Source organism: Schistocerca americana, chromosome 8 (assembly GCF_021461395.2).
Source record: "Schistocerca americana isolate TAMUIC-IGC-003095 chromosome 8, iqSchAmer2.1, whole genome shotgun sequence".
NCBI classification, from domain to species: Eukaryota; Metazoa; Arthropoda; class Insecta; order Orthoptera; family Acrididae; genus Schistocerca; species Schistocerca americana.
The window spans coordinates 380505341-380522225 of record NC_060126.1 but is presented as its reverse complement, the minus strand read 5'-3'; the positions used below and the strand labels follow the sequence as shown (position 1 = coordinate 380522225).

General features: G+C 46.3%; 1 protein-coding gene across 1 annotated transcript in view; it reads left to right on the top strand.

Annotated features, from left to right (window-relative positions):
• LOC124545869 (TWiK family of potassium channels protein 18) overlaps positions 1 to 16885 on the top strand; it is a 1287501-nt gene that overhangs the window by 920416 nt on the left and 350200 nt on the right. The window contains exon 5 of the mRNA XM_047124829.1: positions 12735 to 13052. Within this exon, the coding sequence (XP_046980785.1) occupies positions 12735 to 13052 (318 nt within the window). The remainder of the gene's footprint in view (positions 1 to 12734; positions 13053 to 16885) is intronic.

Below are 16885 nucleotides of genomic sequence, written 5' to 3'. Positions count from 1 at the left end.
GACAGATTCCATATGTCTAGATTTCCGGAGAACTTTCGACACGGTGCCCCATTGCAAGCTGTTAAAGTACGAGCAGAGATATGTAAGTAGCTCGAAAAGTTATTAAACAATACAGCATAGCAGTTTGTCCTCGATGGCGAGTGTTCATCACAGACAACGGTATGGTCATAGCGCCCCAGGGAAATGTGATAGTACCGCTGTACACTTAAATGATTTGGTTGGGCAGCTGATGGTGGCATGGTGTACGGTAAGGTGTCGATGTTGAGTGACTGTAGGAACATACAAGACGACGTAGACAAAATTTCCATTTGATGTGGAAAACTTTAAGTTAATGCGGATGAGTAGGAGGAGCAAACCTATAACGTTCGGATACAGTGTTACTGGTGCCCTATCAGGGCATAACGTTGTAAAGCGATATGAGGTGGAGCGAGCTTGTGAGGACTGTGTTAAGGAAGGAAAATTGTCTACTTCGTTGTATTTGAGGATTTTTAGAAAAGAGTGGTTCGCCTGTAGAGTAGACCGCATATAGGAAGCTGGTGCGGCCTACTCTTGAGTACTGCTCAAGTGCTTGGGATCCGTACCAGGTCGGATTAAACGAAGACATCGAAGCAGTTCAGAGGCGGGCTGCTAGATTTGTTACTGGTAGGTTCTAACAACCCTTAAGTGTACGGAGATGCTTCGGGAACTCAAATGGGAACCGAGGAAGGAGGGCGACGTTCCTTTCGAGAAACACTATTGAGAAAATTTAGGAACCGGCATTCGAAGCTGATTGCAGAACGATTCTACTGCCGCCAACATAAATTGCGAGTGAGGATCATGAAAATAAGATATGGGAAATTAGGGCTCATACGGACTCATATAGAAAGTAGTTTTTCCCCGCGCTCTATTTGAAAGTGGAACAGGAAAGGAATTGAAAAGCAGTGATACAGGGTACCCTCCGCCATGCACCATGCGGTGGCTTGCGGAGTATTAATCTAGATGTAGATACCAGACATCAAGCTAAAACAAAGGACAAACATGACTAATGTCGACGTACGCGCAGACAAGCGCTGGAAGAGATACAAAATACTCAACAACAAATAAAGGAAGATACGGACGGCGATTCTGAGGCATAATCAGTGGCTGAAACTGGCGATTATACATTTGGGGGGGGGGGGGGGGGTACAGTGTCCTTGTGGAGAGCGAGGTCAAGAAATGGACTCTCAGAAGGTCGTGGGCAAAGTAGACGAGTGCTATCAGCCCGTGAGGAGAAAGAAGACTGTCAGGCGGAGGAAGATGTGGAGCAAGAGGCGCAACAGCAGCTGGCTACAAGTAACGGATACGCCACCTTAGCTGGATGACTTCACAGAGTACTGCAGCAGCCGAGCCAATTGCAGCGCCACTGACTGCCCCGCCACTACCTAACGTGTCGCCTGTAATGATTTACCATTGTTCCAACCACGTAAACTTGTGCATAGCCCTGAAACGACTTACCTCCAGAAACTTAAGAATGGCATACACCGGTGAGAGCATAAAATATTATGTGGATACTTTTGAGAACTATCTCAAAATGTTTAAATTTTGTCACTATCGGCAACAGCCATTTGATACCAGGATTCTACTAGTAAGGACAAGAAAGTTGTTATTAAAGATTTTCCGCCTACAGTTTCACTGGACAAGGTCCGCAAGGACTTGCTGCACGATTATTTCACAGTTACGGGCGTGTACAGGTTAACGAGGAAAAACGAAGGAAACCAGTTCCACTTTCTGTGTATGCAGTGACGCTGCTTAAAAGTGACAAGTCGAATGCCACCTGCTGCTTAAAAGTGACAAGTCAAATGCCACCTGTGATTAAATATTCACTCTGCGGTGGGGTATGTGTGCTGATTAGAAACTTCCCTGCAAAATTTCAATTGTGTTGCGGACGGAGACTCAAACTCGGTACCTTTGTCTTTGGCGGCCAAGTGCTGGCAGGTAGGAGACGAGGTACTAGCAGGAGTAAAGCTGTGACGGCAGTTTGTGAGTTGTGCTTCGATAGCGTAGTTGCTAGAGCAGTTGCCCGCGAAAGGCAAAGGTCCCGAGATCAGATCTACGTCAGGCACACAGTTTTAGCCTGGCGTAATCGTTTCATCATCTATGATATTCGCCATGTCCTCTGTACTTACAGGGTGACGGTAGGAGACCATCTACTCGTATTTCGTAATCAACCCTCCAGGGGCAAATGTCGTCAACGTTGGACACACAGAACCAGCAATTGCTAGTCACCGGCATGGTGTGTAAAGTGCGGTGACATGGCCCCCAGTGATTAGTGCAAACTTACGAAGAGACCCATTCCCAAGTGTTCGGGATACAAAGAATAAAATGCTGCTTCCTGGAAAAGATGCCATTAATTTCAAAAGGCGCTAAAGAAATTCAGCTCATCGGCGGCAAACATATCCAAGGAACAGATGGTACCAAGAAATGATGTCGACGGCTTGAAAAATGGGATAACCACCGCTGAGGGACAGTCTAAGGAAGACCCTCCAACTCCAATGCCTCTGCCAACTGACCAAGCCGGCCGGGGTGGCCGAGCGGCTCTAGGCGCTACAGTCTGGAACCGCGCGACCGCTACGGTTGCGGGTTCGAACCCTGCCTCACGCATGGATGTGTGTGATGTCCTTAGGTTAGTTAGGTTTAAGTAGTTCTAATGTCTAGGGGACTGATGACCTCAGAAGTTAAGTCCCATAGTGCTCAGAGCCATTTGAACCAACTGACCAAGCACGGACTACGCCTCCATCTCACAAGTGACAGTGTTTTCTTCTGTCTTACAAAATCACAACGTGAAAGCAGATGGCCTGCAACGAGAGTGACCTGGACAGGGACACCCATGTAGCCCTTACGGAGGTAACAACTTATGAAAGCAAGAATCCCTTATAGAAATTCATCACTGCGGAAGGAAGATATCGGCTGAAGACATGTTGTCGAAGATCGTCATTCTGGTGGAAACATTAGCACAACTGGAGGGTCCGGATTGACGACGTGGCGGCCTCTGCAAGAGCCATTCGTAACTGCATATGAAACGCGAATGGTATGCCTAGCAAGAAAATCGAGCTAAAGGATTTCATTGTAGTCACAGATTCGACATCCTGCTTACCTCTGAGACGTACCTGCTGCCGACGGACATCTCAAATATGCCAAAATAGACACCAAGATCATGGCTGAATTACAGCTGTTTCGATTGGCGGAATATGTGATGAAATAGTGCTACTGCTGCCACCGTAGATGTCTGTTTTCTGCATCTTTGTTTCGTCCTCCACGCGTTAACTTGCCTTCAAGGTTGTTGAATTCATCCTCTTCGTCTACTACAAGGTCCTCAATTTTCATGTAAAATTTGTCGCTGAGTTCTTTTCTGCTGTTTTTAATACTCAAATATTTCTTTGATTTACTGTCAATCCGTCCCTTTCTACAGTTTGCATAATTCTGCCTCAGTTTGGCAGAGAAAAGCAACGTCATCAGAGATCATATAATTGACAGTTCTCATCCTGAATTCTAATCTCACTCCTAATTCTTCTTTTATTTTCGTCATTTCTTTTTATATCAACAGACTGAACAATGCACTAGATCGCTGCTTTACTCAATTTCTCATCCGAGCAGATCCTTGTAAGTCTTTCATTCTTATTGCTCGTTGTTGTATATTGAACTTCTTCTCCACAGAATTTCGAACATCTTGTACCATTTCACATTATCAAACGCAGTTTCTGGCCTGAGTGCCTATCCTGATTTTCCTCACTGGCTTATCTACCTTTCCTTAAATAAACGTATCTTCATGTAATAGGTCCTCAATTTTCTTTGTCTGTCTTATGTATATTGTTCTGGTTTGTATTACGGATGCATCAGCGGCAAAGATGTTTATGCGATATTTCTTAGATTCATCTGGCCGCACTATCTTCAGGATTGTCAATCCAGTGGGAAGTATCAAGTCTTATAGAGTCTGGTATCAATACTTTCTTGTTTGATCGATCGCATGTTTTTCAAAATCCTTTCAACGTGTTACACTATATCCCCCAAGCCCTCTAAATCGAAGGCTATTTCATCTTCTGTCTTCTTTTCCAACGCAGAGCTGCTCGACGTGTACTGTAGATTTGATCTTTCCACCTATCAACTCCGTCCTGTGTTTAATTTTGGTGCATTTTATTTTAATTTCTTCGTCGGTTAATTTGACTTGTCTGTCTACTGTTCTTCCGACGACCATTCATTTTTCAATGTCTCTACGTTTTCCCTAGAAACATTTTACTTCGTCTCCCATGTACTTTCTCCTTATTTCTTTCTTTTCTTGAGAACTTTTGAATCCCAAACTTTAATCGATCCACTGAAGTAATTTTTTTATCGCACAACATTTTTTCGCTGCACAGATGTCATGTCTGTCAAGCTTCTGTTATTAAAATTTCTGTAGATGTCCATCAGTGTTCAGATGAAATATGCGTATTTTATAATGACGTGTCTTCTGCCTAGGAAAACCTCGAACGCACGTCATTCCTCAGTACTTGAGTATCCAACTTCCTTGTATGTTGATTGTTCCTGTCGATTCCCTTAAACTCCATCCTGCTCCTCGTGATTGCCATTTTGTGATCTCTGTCTGTATCTGTTCTTGACGAAGTCTTATAATCCAGTATTTGATTCTGAATAATTATGATATAATGTAATGCAGCTGGAATATTACTATATATATCGTCACCTTTCTGGTCGTCCCGCCGGCCGCGGTGGTCTCACGGTTCTAGGCGCGCAGTCCGGAACCGCGCGACTGCTACGGTCGCAGGTTCGAATTCTGCCTTGGGCATGGATGTGTGTGATGTCCTTAGGTTAGTTAGGGTTAAGTAGTTCTAAGTTCTAGGGGACTGATGACCACAGCTGTTAAGTCCCATAGTGCTCAGAGCCATTTGAACCATTTTTTTCTGGTCGTCCGTCCCCGGCAGCTGAATGATATATCGTCACCTTTCTGGTCGACCGCCTACGGTAGCTGAATGGTTACCGGCACGGTAGCTCGGCGTGTTCGGTCAGAGAGCGGGTTGGCCTCTGCACAAAAAAAAAAAAAACAACTTTGTGGAAGGATGAACAAACGAACTTGAACGGATGTCATGTGACATCCGCAACGACCAAACATAGCGATCAACGGCTTTCCGGGCGGGGGCCCCAATCATACGATCAAATAAATAAACCTTTCTGGTTTTCGTAGAACGTATTTTGCCATTATATTTATCCTTGCATGCTGAAATCAGCTGGAGACCTCAAAGAGCCTTCCTGCTTGTCCCATTCCCTAAATTGAGCCTGTTTTCGCCGGTAACTGTGCAATCTATTCGGCTCCATACTATAGCATTTCAGTCACCCAAGATTATTGTATGTAGTCGTTTTGCATGCTCTGTCTCCTCATCTTCTGCCTGTGACGGTGTCATGTGTACCTGAACGGTAGTCGTTGGAGTTGATTTGGTTTCAGTTTTGATAAGAAATTACTATAGTTTAAATTATCACAGAAAACTACTCTTTGCGCTGCCGTGTTGTTAACAACGAATTATACTCCCACAATTATAATATCTGTTGCTGTTGATATTACTTTGTACTCGTCCGACTAGAAACTCTTCTTTGTCCTGAACTTTACTGACTCCCACTATTTCTAGACTGAGCCGTTGCACTTCCATTCGCAGATTTTCTACCTGCCCAACTACATTCCGACTTCTGACATTCCACGAAGCGAGCCTTATAATGTTATCGTTTCGTTGGCTATTAATTTTTTTTCTCGTCATTATCTCCTCCCAGGCAGTTCGTTGCCGGAGACAAATTTGGAGAACCGATTTGGAAATTTTTTCACGTGGGAGATCATTTTGATACTTTGTATTTCATTTATTGGTTACGTTTCCTGTAGACACACACAATGTGTCCTGAAAGGAGCGGCTTCCATTACTTTCTGCACCCTCATGCTGTTTATTATTGCTGGTTTCTGTACCTTTAGGCGCAATTTCACACCTGATGGGTAGTATAATGTCCTGAAATTCTGTTCCCTCCTCCGCCATCTTTTGGCGAATATATGATAGCTGAAGATTTACTATTAAATTCTGAGTACTTGCTGCGATCGGCATCAAATGAGGTAGAAGTACAAAATCAGTGGGAGCCTTACAGAAGAATGGCAAGTTTACAAAGCGGTAATAAAAGTCTTCGGTCATAACTATATAGATTGGCAGCAAACTGAAGGGTTCAAATGGTTCAAATGGCTCTGAGCACTATGGGACATAACATCTGAGGTCATCAGTCCCCGAGAACTTAGAACTACTTAAACCTAACTAACCTAAGGACATCACACACATCCATGCCCGAGGCAGGATTCGAACCTGCGACCGTAGCGGTCGTGCGGTTCCAGAATGAAGCGCTAGAACCGCTCGAAACTGAAGGGCGAAATTCCCACTCCTTACTGTCAGTAACTGGTAACGAGGAGCTTGTAGAAGCTATTTTCTAATTTTAGACCTGCCCTTCTTCTGACAGTCTCTTAAATGACTAGCGACGCATTAGGAAGACGCCTACAGGCAGTATTTGTATTTCACTACACGCGTTTGTGCTACAAGTAAAAATGTTCAAACGTGTGTGAATTCCTAAGGGACCAAGCTGCTGAGGTTATCGGTCCCTAGACTTACACACTACTGAAACTTATGCTATGAACAACACACACAACCATGCCCGAGGGAGGACTCGAACCTCCGGCGGGAGGGGCCGCGCAATCCGTGACATGGCGCTTCTAACCGCGCGGCCACTCGGCGCGGCTGCGCTATAAGTAAAACGCTTTTCTTGTTATTACCAGTCTGCACTTCATATGCTCTCTACTTCGGACATCGTCGGTTGTTTTTCAGTCCAAACTGCAAAACTCATCGACTTCTTTGAGTATCTCTTTTCTTGATCTGATTTAATTCGACTACAGTGCACTACTCTTTTAGTTTTGTTGATATTTCATCTTACAACCTCGATTACAGACATCCAATTATTTCTACTTTTCATTCTTTGCCGTCTCTGAGAATATAGCAATGATATCGGGAAACCGCCAAGATTTTACTTGTTCGCCCTGAACTTCAACTCCGTTTCCAAGTTTGTCGATGGTTTCCTTTAATAATTTATCCATATTTCGACTGCAGTCTAGTTTCTGTATAGCTTGTAGCTAACTTTTCGCTTCCTGTAATTCCCCTATACTACAGGATCTATAAGAATATAGGCCAGTCACCGCTCAAAAACTTCTGTGTAAACATATTTATGCTATGGGCGTGTGAATACCTTCACTCTATCTTCTAGGACAAGTCGAGAGAGTCTATGGCATCGCGTGTTCCTGCGTTTCTACGTACACGAAACTGATATCCCCCTTCCCTAAATGTGTCTTTCTACTATCTTGTAAATAATTCATGTCCTTACCCTGCAATTATGATTAAAGAAACTGATGGTCCGATAATTTTTACACCTGTCACCACCTGCTTTCCTTGGAGGTGACATTATTACATTACTTTTGAAATTTTATACAATTTCGCCCATCTGATACATCTTACGGTCGATTTCGAACAGCTTGTCTCAGCTAACTCTCGCAAGAACTTTAATAAATCTGTAGAAATGCTGTTCACTGCAGACGTACTAGTATCAAACAATAATAAGAGAATAAGTGTATTTGCCGCGCGGGACTAGCCGAGCGGTCTCGGCCGCTGCAGTCATGGACTTTGAGGCTGGTCCCGGCGGAGGTTCGAGTCCTCCCTCGGGCATGGGTGTGTGTGTTTGTCCTTAGGATAGTTTAGGTTAAGTAGTGTGTAAGTTTAGGGACTGATGACCTTAGCAGTTAAGTCCCATAAGATTTCACACACATTTGAACATTCTTTCGCTCATGTGCTTAGTGACGTGACGTTTTAATTATTGCTTCTACAACTACATCTACATATATACTCCACCAGCCACCAAGCGGTGTGTGGCGGAGGGCACAATTCGCGCCAAAGTCATATTTCCCCCCGTCTGTTCCACTCGCGGATCGCGAAAGGGAAAAACGATTATCTGTACGCTTCAGCACGAGCTCTAATTTCCATTATCTTTGAATGGTGATCATTGCGCGATTTGAAAGTTGGTGGTAAAAATATATGCTCTACATCCTCGGCGAAGATCGGATTTCGGAATTTAGTGAGCAGCCACTTCCACTTAGCGCGCCGTTTATTTGCAAGTGTGTCCCACTTCAAACTTTCTATGAAATCTGTAGCGCTCTCGGGATGGCTAAATGTACCAGTCACGAATCTTACCGCTCTTCTTTGGACCCTCTCAATCTCTTGAATCAGACCCAACTGGTAAGGGTCCCACACAGACGAACAATACTCTAAGACTGCGTGAACTAACGTATTGTAAGCTACACTCCTGGAAATGGAAAAAAGAACACATTGACACCGGTGTGTCAGACCCACCATACTTGCTCCGGACACTGCGAGAGGGCTGTACAAGCAATGATCACACGCACGGCACAGCGAACACACCAGGAACCGCGGTGTTGGCCGTCGAATGGCGCTAGCTGCGCAGCATTTGTGCACCGCCGCCGTCAGTGTCAGCCAGTTTGCCGTGGCATACGGAGCTCCATCGCAAACACTGGTAGCATGCCGCGACAGCGTATGTGCAGTTGACGGACTTTGAGCTAGGGCGTATAGTGGGCATGCGGGAGGCCGGGTGGACGTACCGCCGAATTGCTCAACACGTGGGGCGTGAGGTCTCCACAGTACATCGATGTTGTCGCCAGTGGTCGGCGGAAGGTGCACGTGCCCGTCGACCTGGGACCGGACCGCAGCGACGCACGGATGCACGCCAAGACCGTAGGATCCTACGCAGTGCCGTAGGGGACCGCACCGCCACTTCCCAGCAAATTAGGGACACTGTTGCTCCTGGGGTATCGGCGAGGACCATTCGCAACCGTCTCCATGAAGCTGGGCTACGGTCCCGCACACCGTTAGGCCGTCTTCCGCTCACGCCCCAACATCGTGCAGCCCGCCTCCAGTGGTGTCGCGACAGGCGTGAATGGAGGGACGAATGGAGACATGTTGTCTTCAGCGATGAGAGTCGCTTCTGCCTTGGTGCCAATGATGGTCGTATGCGTGTTTGGCGCCGTGCAGGTGAGCGCCACAATCAGGACTGCATACGACCGAGGCACACAGGGCCAACACCCGGCATCATGGTGTGGGGAGCGATCTCCTACACTGGCCGTACACCACTGGTGATCGTCGAGGGGACACTGAATAGTGCACGGTACATCCAAACCGTCATCGAACCCATCGTTCTACCATTCCTAGACCGGCAAGGGAACTTGCTGTTCCAACAGGACAATGCACGTCCGAATGTATCCCGTGCCACCCAACGTGCTCTAGAAGGTGTAAGTCAACTACCCTGGCCAGCAAGATCTCCGGATCTGTCCCCCATTGAGCATGTTTGGGACTGGATGAAGCGTCATCTCACGCGGTCTGCACGTCCAGCACGAACGCTGGTCCAACTGAGGCGCCAGGTGGAAATGGCATGGCAAGCCGTTCCACAGGACTACATCCAGCATCTCTACGATCGTCTCCATGGGAGAATAGCAGCCTGCATTGCTGCGAAAGGTGGATATACACTGTACTAGTGCCGACATTGTGCATGCTCTGTTGCCTGTGTCTATGTGCCTGTGGTTCTGTCAGTGTGATCATGTGATGTATCTGACCCCAGGAATGTGTCAATAAAGTTTCCCCTTCCTGGGACAATGAATTCACGGTGTTCTTATTTCAATTTCCAGGAGTGTATTTATCTTTGTTGAAGGACTGCATCGCTTCAGGATTCTACCAATAAACCGCAGTCTAGAGTTTGTCTTGCTCGTTACTTGTGTAATCTGATCATTCCATTTGAGATCATTTCGAATAGTCACACACAGATACTTGACGGATATTACCGCTTCCAAAGACTGGGCATTTATTTTGTAATGGTGCATTAATGGGTATTTTCGCCTTGTTGTACGCAGTAGGTTGCACTAATATTGAGACGTAACTGCCAGCCATTACACCACGCATTTATTTTCTGCAAATCCTCATTGATTTGTTCACGACTTCACTTAGATCCAACGACTGCCTCCTCTACTGAGGTATGACCCTGGTAGATACTCACTCATCCCCGAAAAACTGTTCGTGGTGCTATCTGTCCTGCGAAGATCTGCTCGCTGGCGCCTATGTCGCGATGCGCAGGGGGCAGCGCCGCCACCGAGCTGCTAAACCAGGTATGCCACGCAATCGTTCGGGTTTTAACGTGAGGTGGCTGCGTGACGTCTTGTGACGGCTCAAGACAATCACATATAAATAAGACTAAATATCAAACTATTTACCATACAGCCGTGAAGCTTATCTTGTTTCTACAGAGCGTTACATTCAAATTTGATATTAAGAAAAACAAATCAACTGCGAGCACGGAGCACTACTGATGCTCGTGGAAGTGAACTGACCTCTATAATGGCGGAAGCAAAAGGAGTTCAAATAGTTTCAGCGGAATTAGACCAACATCAGAAAATGAGGCACCTTGACCTAATTGTTTCAATCTGAGTGAATGTGATAGTCCGTGAATATTTAGAATAGTTAAAATATTATATTTTTAGTTACTGCAAAATTATGTGAATGAGCTCTTGTACTCATTTCATTGGAAACGTATCAGAATTCTTGCACTTGCAACATGCTTTCTGATTTAATTTAAAAGATCGATTATTTTATGACTAAATTTTTTATACGAACACGACCATTTCTGGTAGAAGTCGTGAGGCATCTGTTTCGCTATACAGGGTGGTTAATTGATAGTGACCGGGACAAGTATCTCACGAAATAAGCATCAAACGAAAAAACTACAAAGAACGAAACTCGTCTAGCATGAAGGGGCAAACCAGATGGCGCTATGGTTGGCCTGCTAGATGGCGCTGCCATAGGTCAAACGAATATCAACTGCGTTTTTTTTTTAATAGGAACCCCCATTTTTGTTACATATTCGTGTAGTACGTAAAGAAATATGAACGTTTTAGTTAGACTACTTTTTTCGCTTTGTGATAGATGGCGCTGTAATAGTCACAAACGTATAAGTACGAGGTATCGCATTACATTCGGCCAGAGCGGACGGTATTTGCTTTGTGATACATTACCCGTAGTTATCTTAGAAGCTAGATTAAGAAAACGCAAACCTACGTTTCTAGCATTTGCAGAATTAAAGAAAGCTTTTGACAATGTTGACTGGAATACTCTTTCAAATTCTGAAGGGGGCAGGGGTAAAATACCGGTAGCGAAAGGCTATTTACAATTTGTACAGAAACCAGATGGCAGTTATAAGAGTCGAGGGACATGAAGGGGAAGCAGTGGTTGGAAAGGGAGTGAGACAGGGTTGTAGCCTCTCCCCGATGTTATTCAATCTGTACATTGAGCAAGCAGTGAAGGAAACAAAAGAAAAATTCGGAGTAGGTATTAAAATCGATGGAGAAGAAATAAAAACTTTGAGGTTCGCCGATGACATTGTAATTCTGTCAGAGACAGCAAAGGACTTGGAAGAGCAGTTGAACGGAATGGACAGTGTCTTGAAAGGAGGATATAAGATGAACATCAACAAAAGCAAAGCGAGGATAATGGAATGTAGTCGAATTAAGTCGGGTGATGCTGAGGGAATTAGATTAGGAAATGAGACACTTAAAGTAGTAAAGGAGTTTTGCTATTTGGGGAGCAAAATAACTGATGATGGTCGAAGTAGAGAAGATATAAAATGTAGACTGGCAATGGCAAGGAAAGCGTTTCTGAAGAAGAGAAATTTGTTAACATCGAGTATAGATTTAAGTGTCAGGAAGTCGTTTCTGAAAATATTTGTATGGAGTGTGGCCATGTATAGAAGTGAAACGTGGACGATAAATAGTTTAGACAAGAAGAGAATAGAAGCTTTCGAAATGTGGTGCTACAGAAGAATGCTGAAGATAAGGTGGGTAGATCACATTACTAATGAGGAGGTATTGAATAGAATTGGGGAGAAGAGGAGTTTGTGGCACAACTTGACCAGAAGAAGGGACCGGTTGGTAGGACATGTTCTAAGGCATCAAGGGACGACCAATTTAGCATTGGAGGGCAGCGTGGAGGGTAAAAATCGTAGAGGGAGACCAAGAGATGAATACACTAAGCAGATTCAGAAGGATGTAGGTTGCAGGAAGTACTGGGATATGAAGAAGCTTGCACAGGATAGAGTAGCATGGAGAGCTGCATGAAACCAGTCTCAAGACTGAAGACCACAACAACAACAACAACAGCCTATTACAACTGTTCTTCTAAAATTGTGAGCCATATGTTTGTGACTATTACAGCGTCATCTATCACAAAGCGAAAAAAGTGGTCCAACTAAAACACTCATATTGCTTTACGTACTACACGGATATGTAATAAAAATTGGGGTTCCCGTTTAAAAAAAACGCAGTTGATAGCCGTTTGACCTAAGGCAGCGCCATCTAGCGGGCCAACCATAGCGCCATCTGGGTTCCCCCTTCAAGCTAGACAAGTTTCGTTCTTTGTAGTTTTTTCGTTTGACGCTTATTTCGTGTGATATTTGGCCCGCTCGTGATCAATGTATACCCCTGTACACCTTGCCAGATGCGACCACTGACCTGCCCGCTGACACGAGCAGCCTCAGGGCCAGATGCCAAGTGAGAGAGAGAGAGAGTTGCCGGCGGAGACGTGTGAGCCGGCGACGGCGGTGTGTTGCAGGCCTGGTGGTGGGCTACACGATCGCGGGCGCGTTCATGTTCATGGCGATCGAGGGCTCGGAGCCGGGCTGGCCGGCGCACGAGGCGGAGCGCATGCGCAGCGAGACGGCGGCGCGCCTGTGGCGGCTCACCGAGCAGCTCAACCCCATCCCGGGGCGCGCGCGCTGGGCCGAGGCCGTGGCGCCCGAGCTGGCGCGCTACCAGCGAGACGTGGTGCGCCTCGTGCGCGACGGCTTCGACGGCAGCAGCGCGCGCCCGCGCTCGCAGTGGACCTTCTCGGGCGCCTTCCTCTACTCGCTCACCGTCATCACCACTATCGGTGAGTCGGCCGCTCTCTCGTCTACCAATATCTACATCTGCTGTGCTGGTAACAACACTACTCCTGGAACGGATATCGCCCCCTTTATTTAAACAAAACTTTAGTTACTGCATAAATTCAGCTTGAGGAATCATCACTCTGCAAGTTTACTACACAGATCGATATTGAGTCTGCCCTTTTGGTGGAACATGTATCACTCTCACTTCTGTTACAGTCGTCCTCGCTAAATGAGTAGACTACTGGGACATCAAACACATATCCACCAAGCATCCACGCTCCAAATCGTTATCGAGTTCCTTTTTTATTTTTTAGACTTTCTTTCCTAGTTGACCTGCTAGGGTAGCCTTGAGCGCTAACGCGTTGCTTCCTGGCCTGGCGGATTAACGACGACGGCCGGTGTGCTGGCCAGCCTGGATGTGTTTTTTAGGCGGTTTTCCACATCCTACTAGGTGAATACTGGGCTGGTCCCCACGTCCCGCCTCAGTTACACGACTGACAGACATTTGAAACACATTCACACTATTTCACGATTTACACTAGGCACAGACAGCTGGGGGACACTACTTCCATCCCAGGCGGGGGGGGGGGGGGGGGGAGAGGAGGGGGGGGTATGGGGTGGCGGCAGGAAAGGCATCCGGCCACCCCTTAAAATATTGACCATGCCAACTCCTTACTTAACCCTGCCGACCCTCTGCACAATGGGGGATAAAGGCAGTAGCGCAAAAAGACGTACTTTCCTAGACTGAAATTTTCGCTCTACAACGGTGTGTGCGCTGATATGAAACTTCCTGGCAGATTAAAACTGTGTGCTAGACCGAGACTCGAACTCGGGACCTTTGCCTTTGCCATGTCTCCACAATACCCTTTTCTCCAGGAGTGCTACTTCTGCAAGGTTCACAGGAGAGCTTCTATGAAGCTTGGAAGGTAGGAGGCGAAGTACTGCCGGAATTAAAGCTGTGAGGACGGGGCGTGAGTCGTGCATGGGTAGCTCAGTTGGCAGAGCACTTGCCCGTGAAAGGCAAAGGTCTCGAGTTCGAGTCTTGGTCTGGCACGCAAATCTGCCAGGAAGTTTCAGACGTTCTTTCGTATTTCTTTTGGTTTATGAACAGAGCTACGGCGCCAAAGTGAAGCGCAATAGGGAAATGTAGAACGAAGCAAGGAACACCGTCTGGCTATCATACGTACAAGGGGTGACTGATAGACTGGGCAAAATTCTTCGACGGGCACGTATTAAGTCGATTTTTCGTAGCAACAACAAAATAAAAGACATTATGAGCTCTGCAAAAGGTACAGTTGACAGGTTTCATGCCGCCGGAGTTTACGAAATTGCGTGCGAATGTGGACTGGTGCATGTAGGCGAGGCAGGGTGCTCAATAAGCACAAGGTTATCTGAACACGAGAGATACATCCGTCTTAAACAGTACAACAAATCAGCGATGGCGGTACACCAGCGACAGTGCAGGATCAAGATCGAAGTTCGAGAGGCCCGCGTACTGGCGAAACAGCCGTCTGAGGAGGAAGATTAGATAGGCTATAGAAATAGCCAAGCGACCCGACAACATGAATAGAGAAAACTGGTACCGTCTCCCAGCGTCTTGGCTGCCAGCTGTGACGGAAGGACAGCTCTCGCAGAGCAACAGGCGCGCGGTAGGCCACAGCGGCGGAGGGGACACAGAGTGCTGGCGCTCCCTAGTCGATACTAGGCAATTAGTAAACAACGCTTCACTGCACTAGCCGCTCACTTTGCTATTCGCCGATTTCCACCAAAGGCGAGCAATAAAGGAAACTCCAATGGAAAACGCCTATATCCGCCAAAGGCAACACGTAATGCAAAGCCCAACGCCGATCTGCCATAGTATATGAGTAATCAAACTAGAGCCCATTCTCCTCTAAGACCTCATCCCCTTCCCCCACCTTCTCCTTTTCCTTGAACACATCTGCACACTACATATTGTCTGCCGCCTTGATCCCCCTCACCACCTGGTGTCTCCCTTCCTCTCCACCCCCAACCAGTTGCCGCACCTTTACCGTTGTGTCCTACCCTCTCTCCATCTCCACACCCTCCATCTCCTTTCCCAACGCAACTTCCACCGTCTACCCCTCCCGGATGATGATCTTCGCCCTGACATCTACCCTTCCTACCAACTTTAACCCCATCTTCTTGCCTCCTCCTCCCCTCCCCCTCCCTCCTCCTGAGCGGCTTCCCCCTCCTACTCCCCCTCCCTCTCTTGTGCCCCCTTTCAGTGTCTCTGCACTCCCTCCTGCCCTGTCTTCCCTCTTCATCTCCCACCCACGAATCTCCTGCCTCTCTGTGTACCCGCTGACGCCCCTCCTCTCTTCATCCCGCCGCTTCCCCTGCTGCTCCTTGCTCTCCCCTCCTTTTCTATCCTCTCCGACCTTTCCCTCGGCAGGTCCCACCTGGCAGTTTTATTCTTCGTCGTGTGTGCTACAAGTGGGTTTTAAGTGTGTTGTTCTGGAGTGTTTTTAATACTGTGGCCGATTTTTAACCTGTACATGTGCATTCAGTGTCTTCTCTGTGTTTTAAGAATCACCAACAGTGTCTTTTACCTTTCTGGTGACTTTTTTAACTGTCCCCCATGTACGTCTCCATGTCAGTCTGTTTTTACCTCCATTTTCTCCCTTTACTCTGTTTCATGTTCCCCTTTTTTATCGCATTATGTATGTAAGATTTTATTCTTAATTTAGCTGTCATGTCACTCGGCTGAAGAGCGGCGGATTGCGCTGCTGACAGCCCTCCCCTGCCCATATGGGGCAGGGGAATGAAATGACAATAAAGGAAAAAAATAGCGCCCATTCAGCAGTTAGCAATGCACCCTGAGGCAGGCGTCTTACAATAGTCGCCGAAACGTCGGAATTTTATAGTTGACAATGGCGTCCCAAACCCAGAAGAGTTTTATTGACAGGACACCGTCACACGACAATAGCGTGTCACACGAAAGTGGATATATTAAAATGCATCCATGTGTCTGCTAACGGTACAGTGATGAATAGGTCGATATGATTTCGGTACTTGGTGCATATGATAATTAAGGTACTGCTGCTCGCTACCCTCGAACGCACCATCCCAGTAAGAATGTTTTTTGTCGCCTGGACCAACGCCTGTGGCAAAAGGCAATCTTTGTCCACAAGTAATGGACAGATATCGTCCAAGAGCAAGATGTACTCCACAGACGGAGGAGTGATTTCAGAAAGCGTTCATCAATCACTCGGCGAAGTATCCATGATACTATAAGGCACTTCCAGATATCTCAAAGACTGGTTGTTGAAGCGATGCGCGATGAAAAACTGCATCCATGTAATTACAATCAGCTACAGCACTGTTACAACGTTGCCAGAGGCTTGTTTTTTAAATCTTACTTCCATAAGATCTAGTGGCAGGTCTAGGTTACGCTACGTGCACTTTCTCCTTGAACTGGGTTGAGGAATCGTATGCTGAGTGCCAAGTGCGGCACTTGGCTTCTTGTAGAGCGTGATTCAGCTGCCCCTATCAATAGGTTTTATGCAACCTACGCCACCCACCAGACTTTCATATTTTGGTACGAAATTTGATTTGATTAAATTTTGTACTGGGACGCGTTTTCACTGGAGGCCACAGTTTTCGTGTTGTTTATGGAAAACAAGTTTGAAGGTCACTTCTGTTCCATTTTCTAGAATAATTCTGAAACTACAGCCTCTAATGAAAATTTACCACAGTAAAAAATTTAACTACACTAAATTTTCTACAAAAAAAGGTCCTGACCATTTTTTCTGTAGGACTAATAGCTTGTATGTACAAGAAAAAGAATATGAAAATCTCGTGGGTAGTGTTTGTA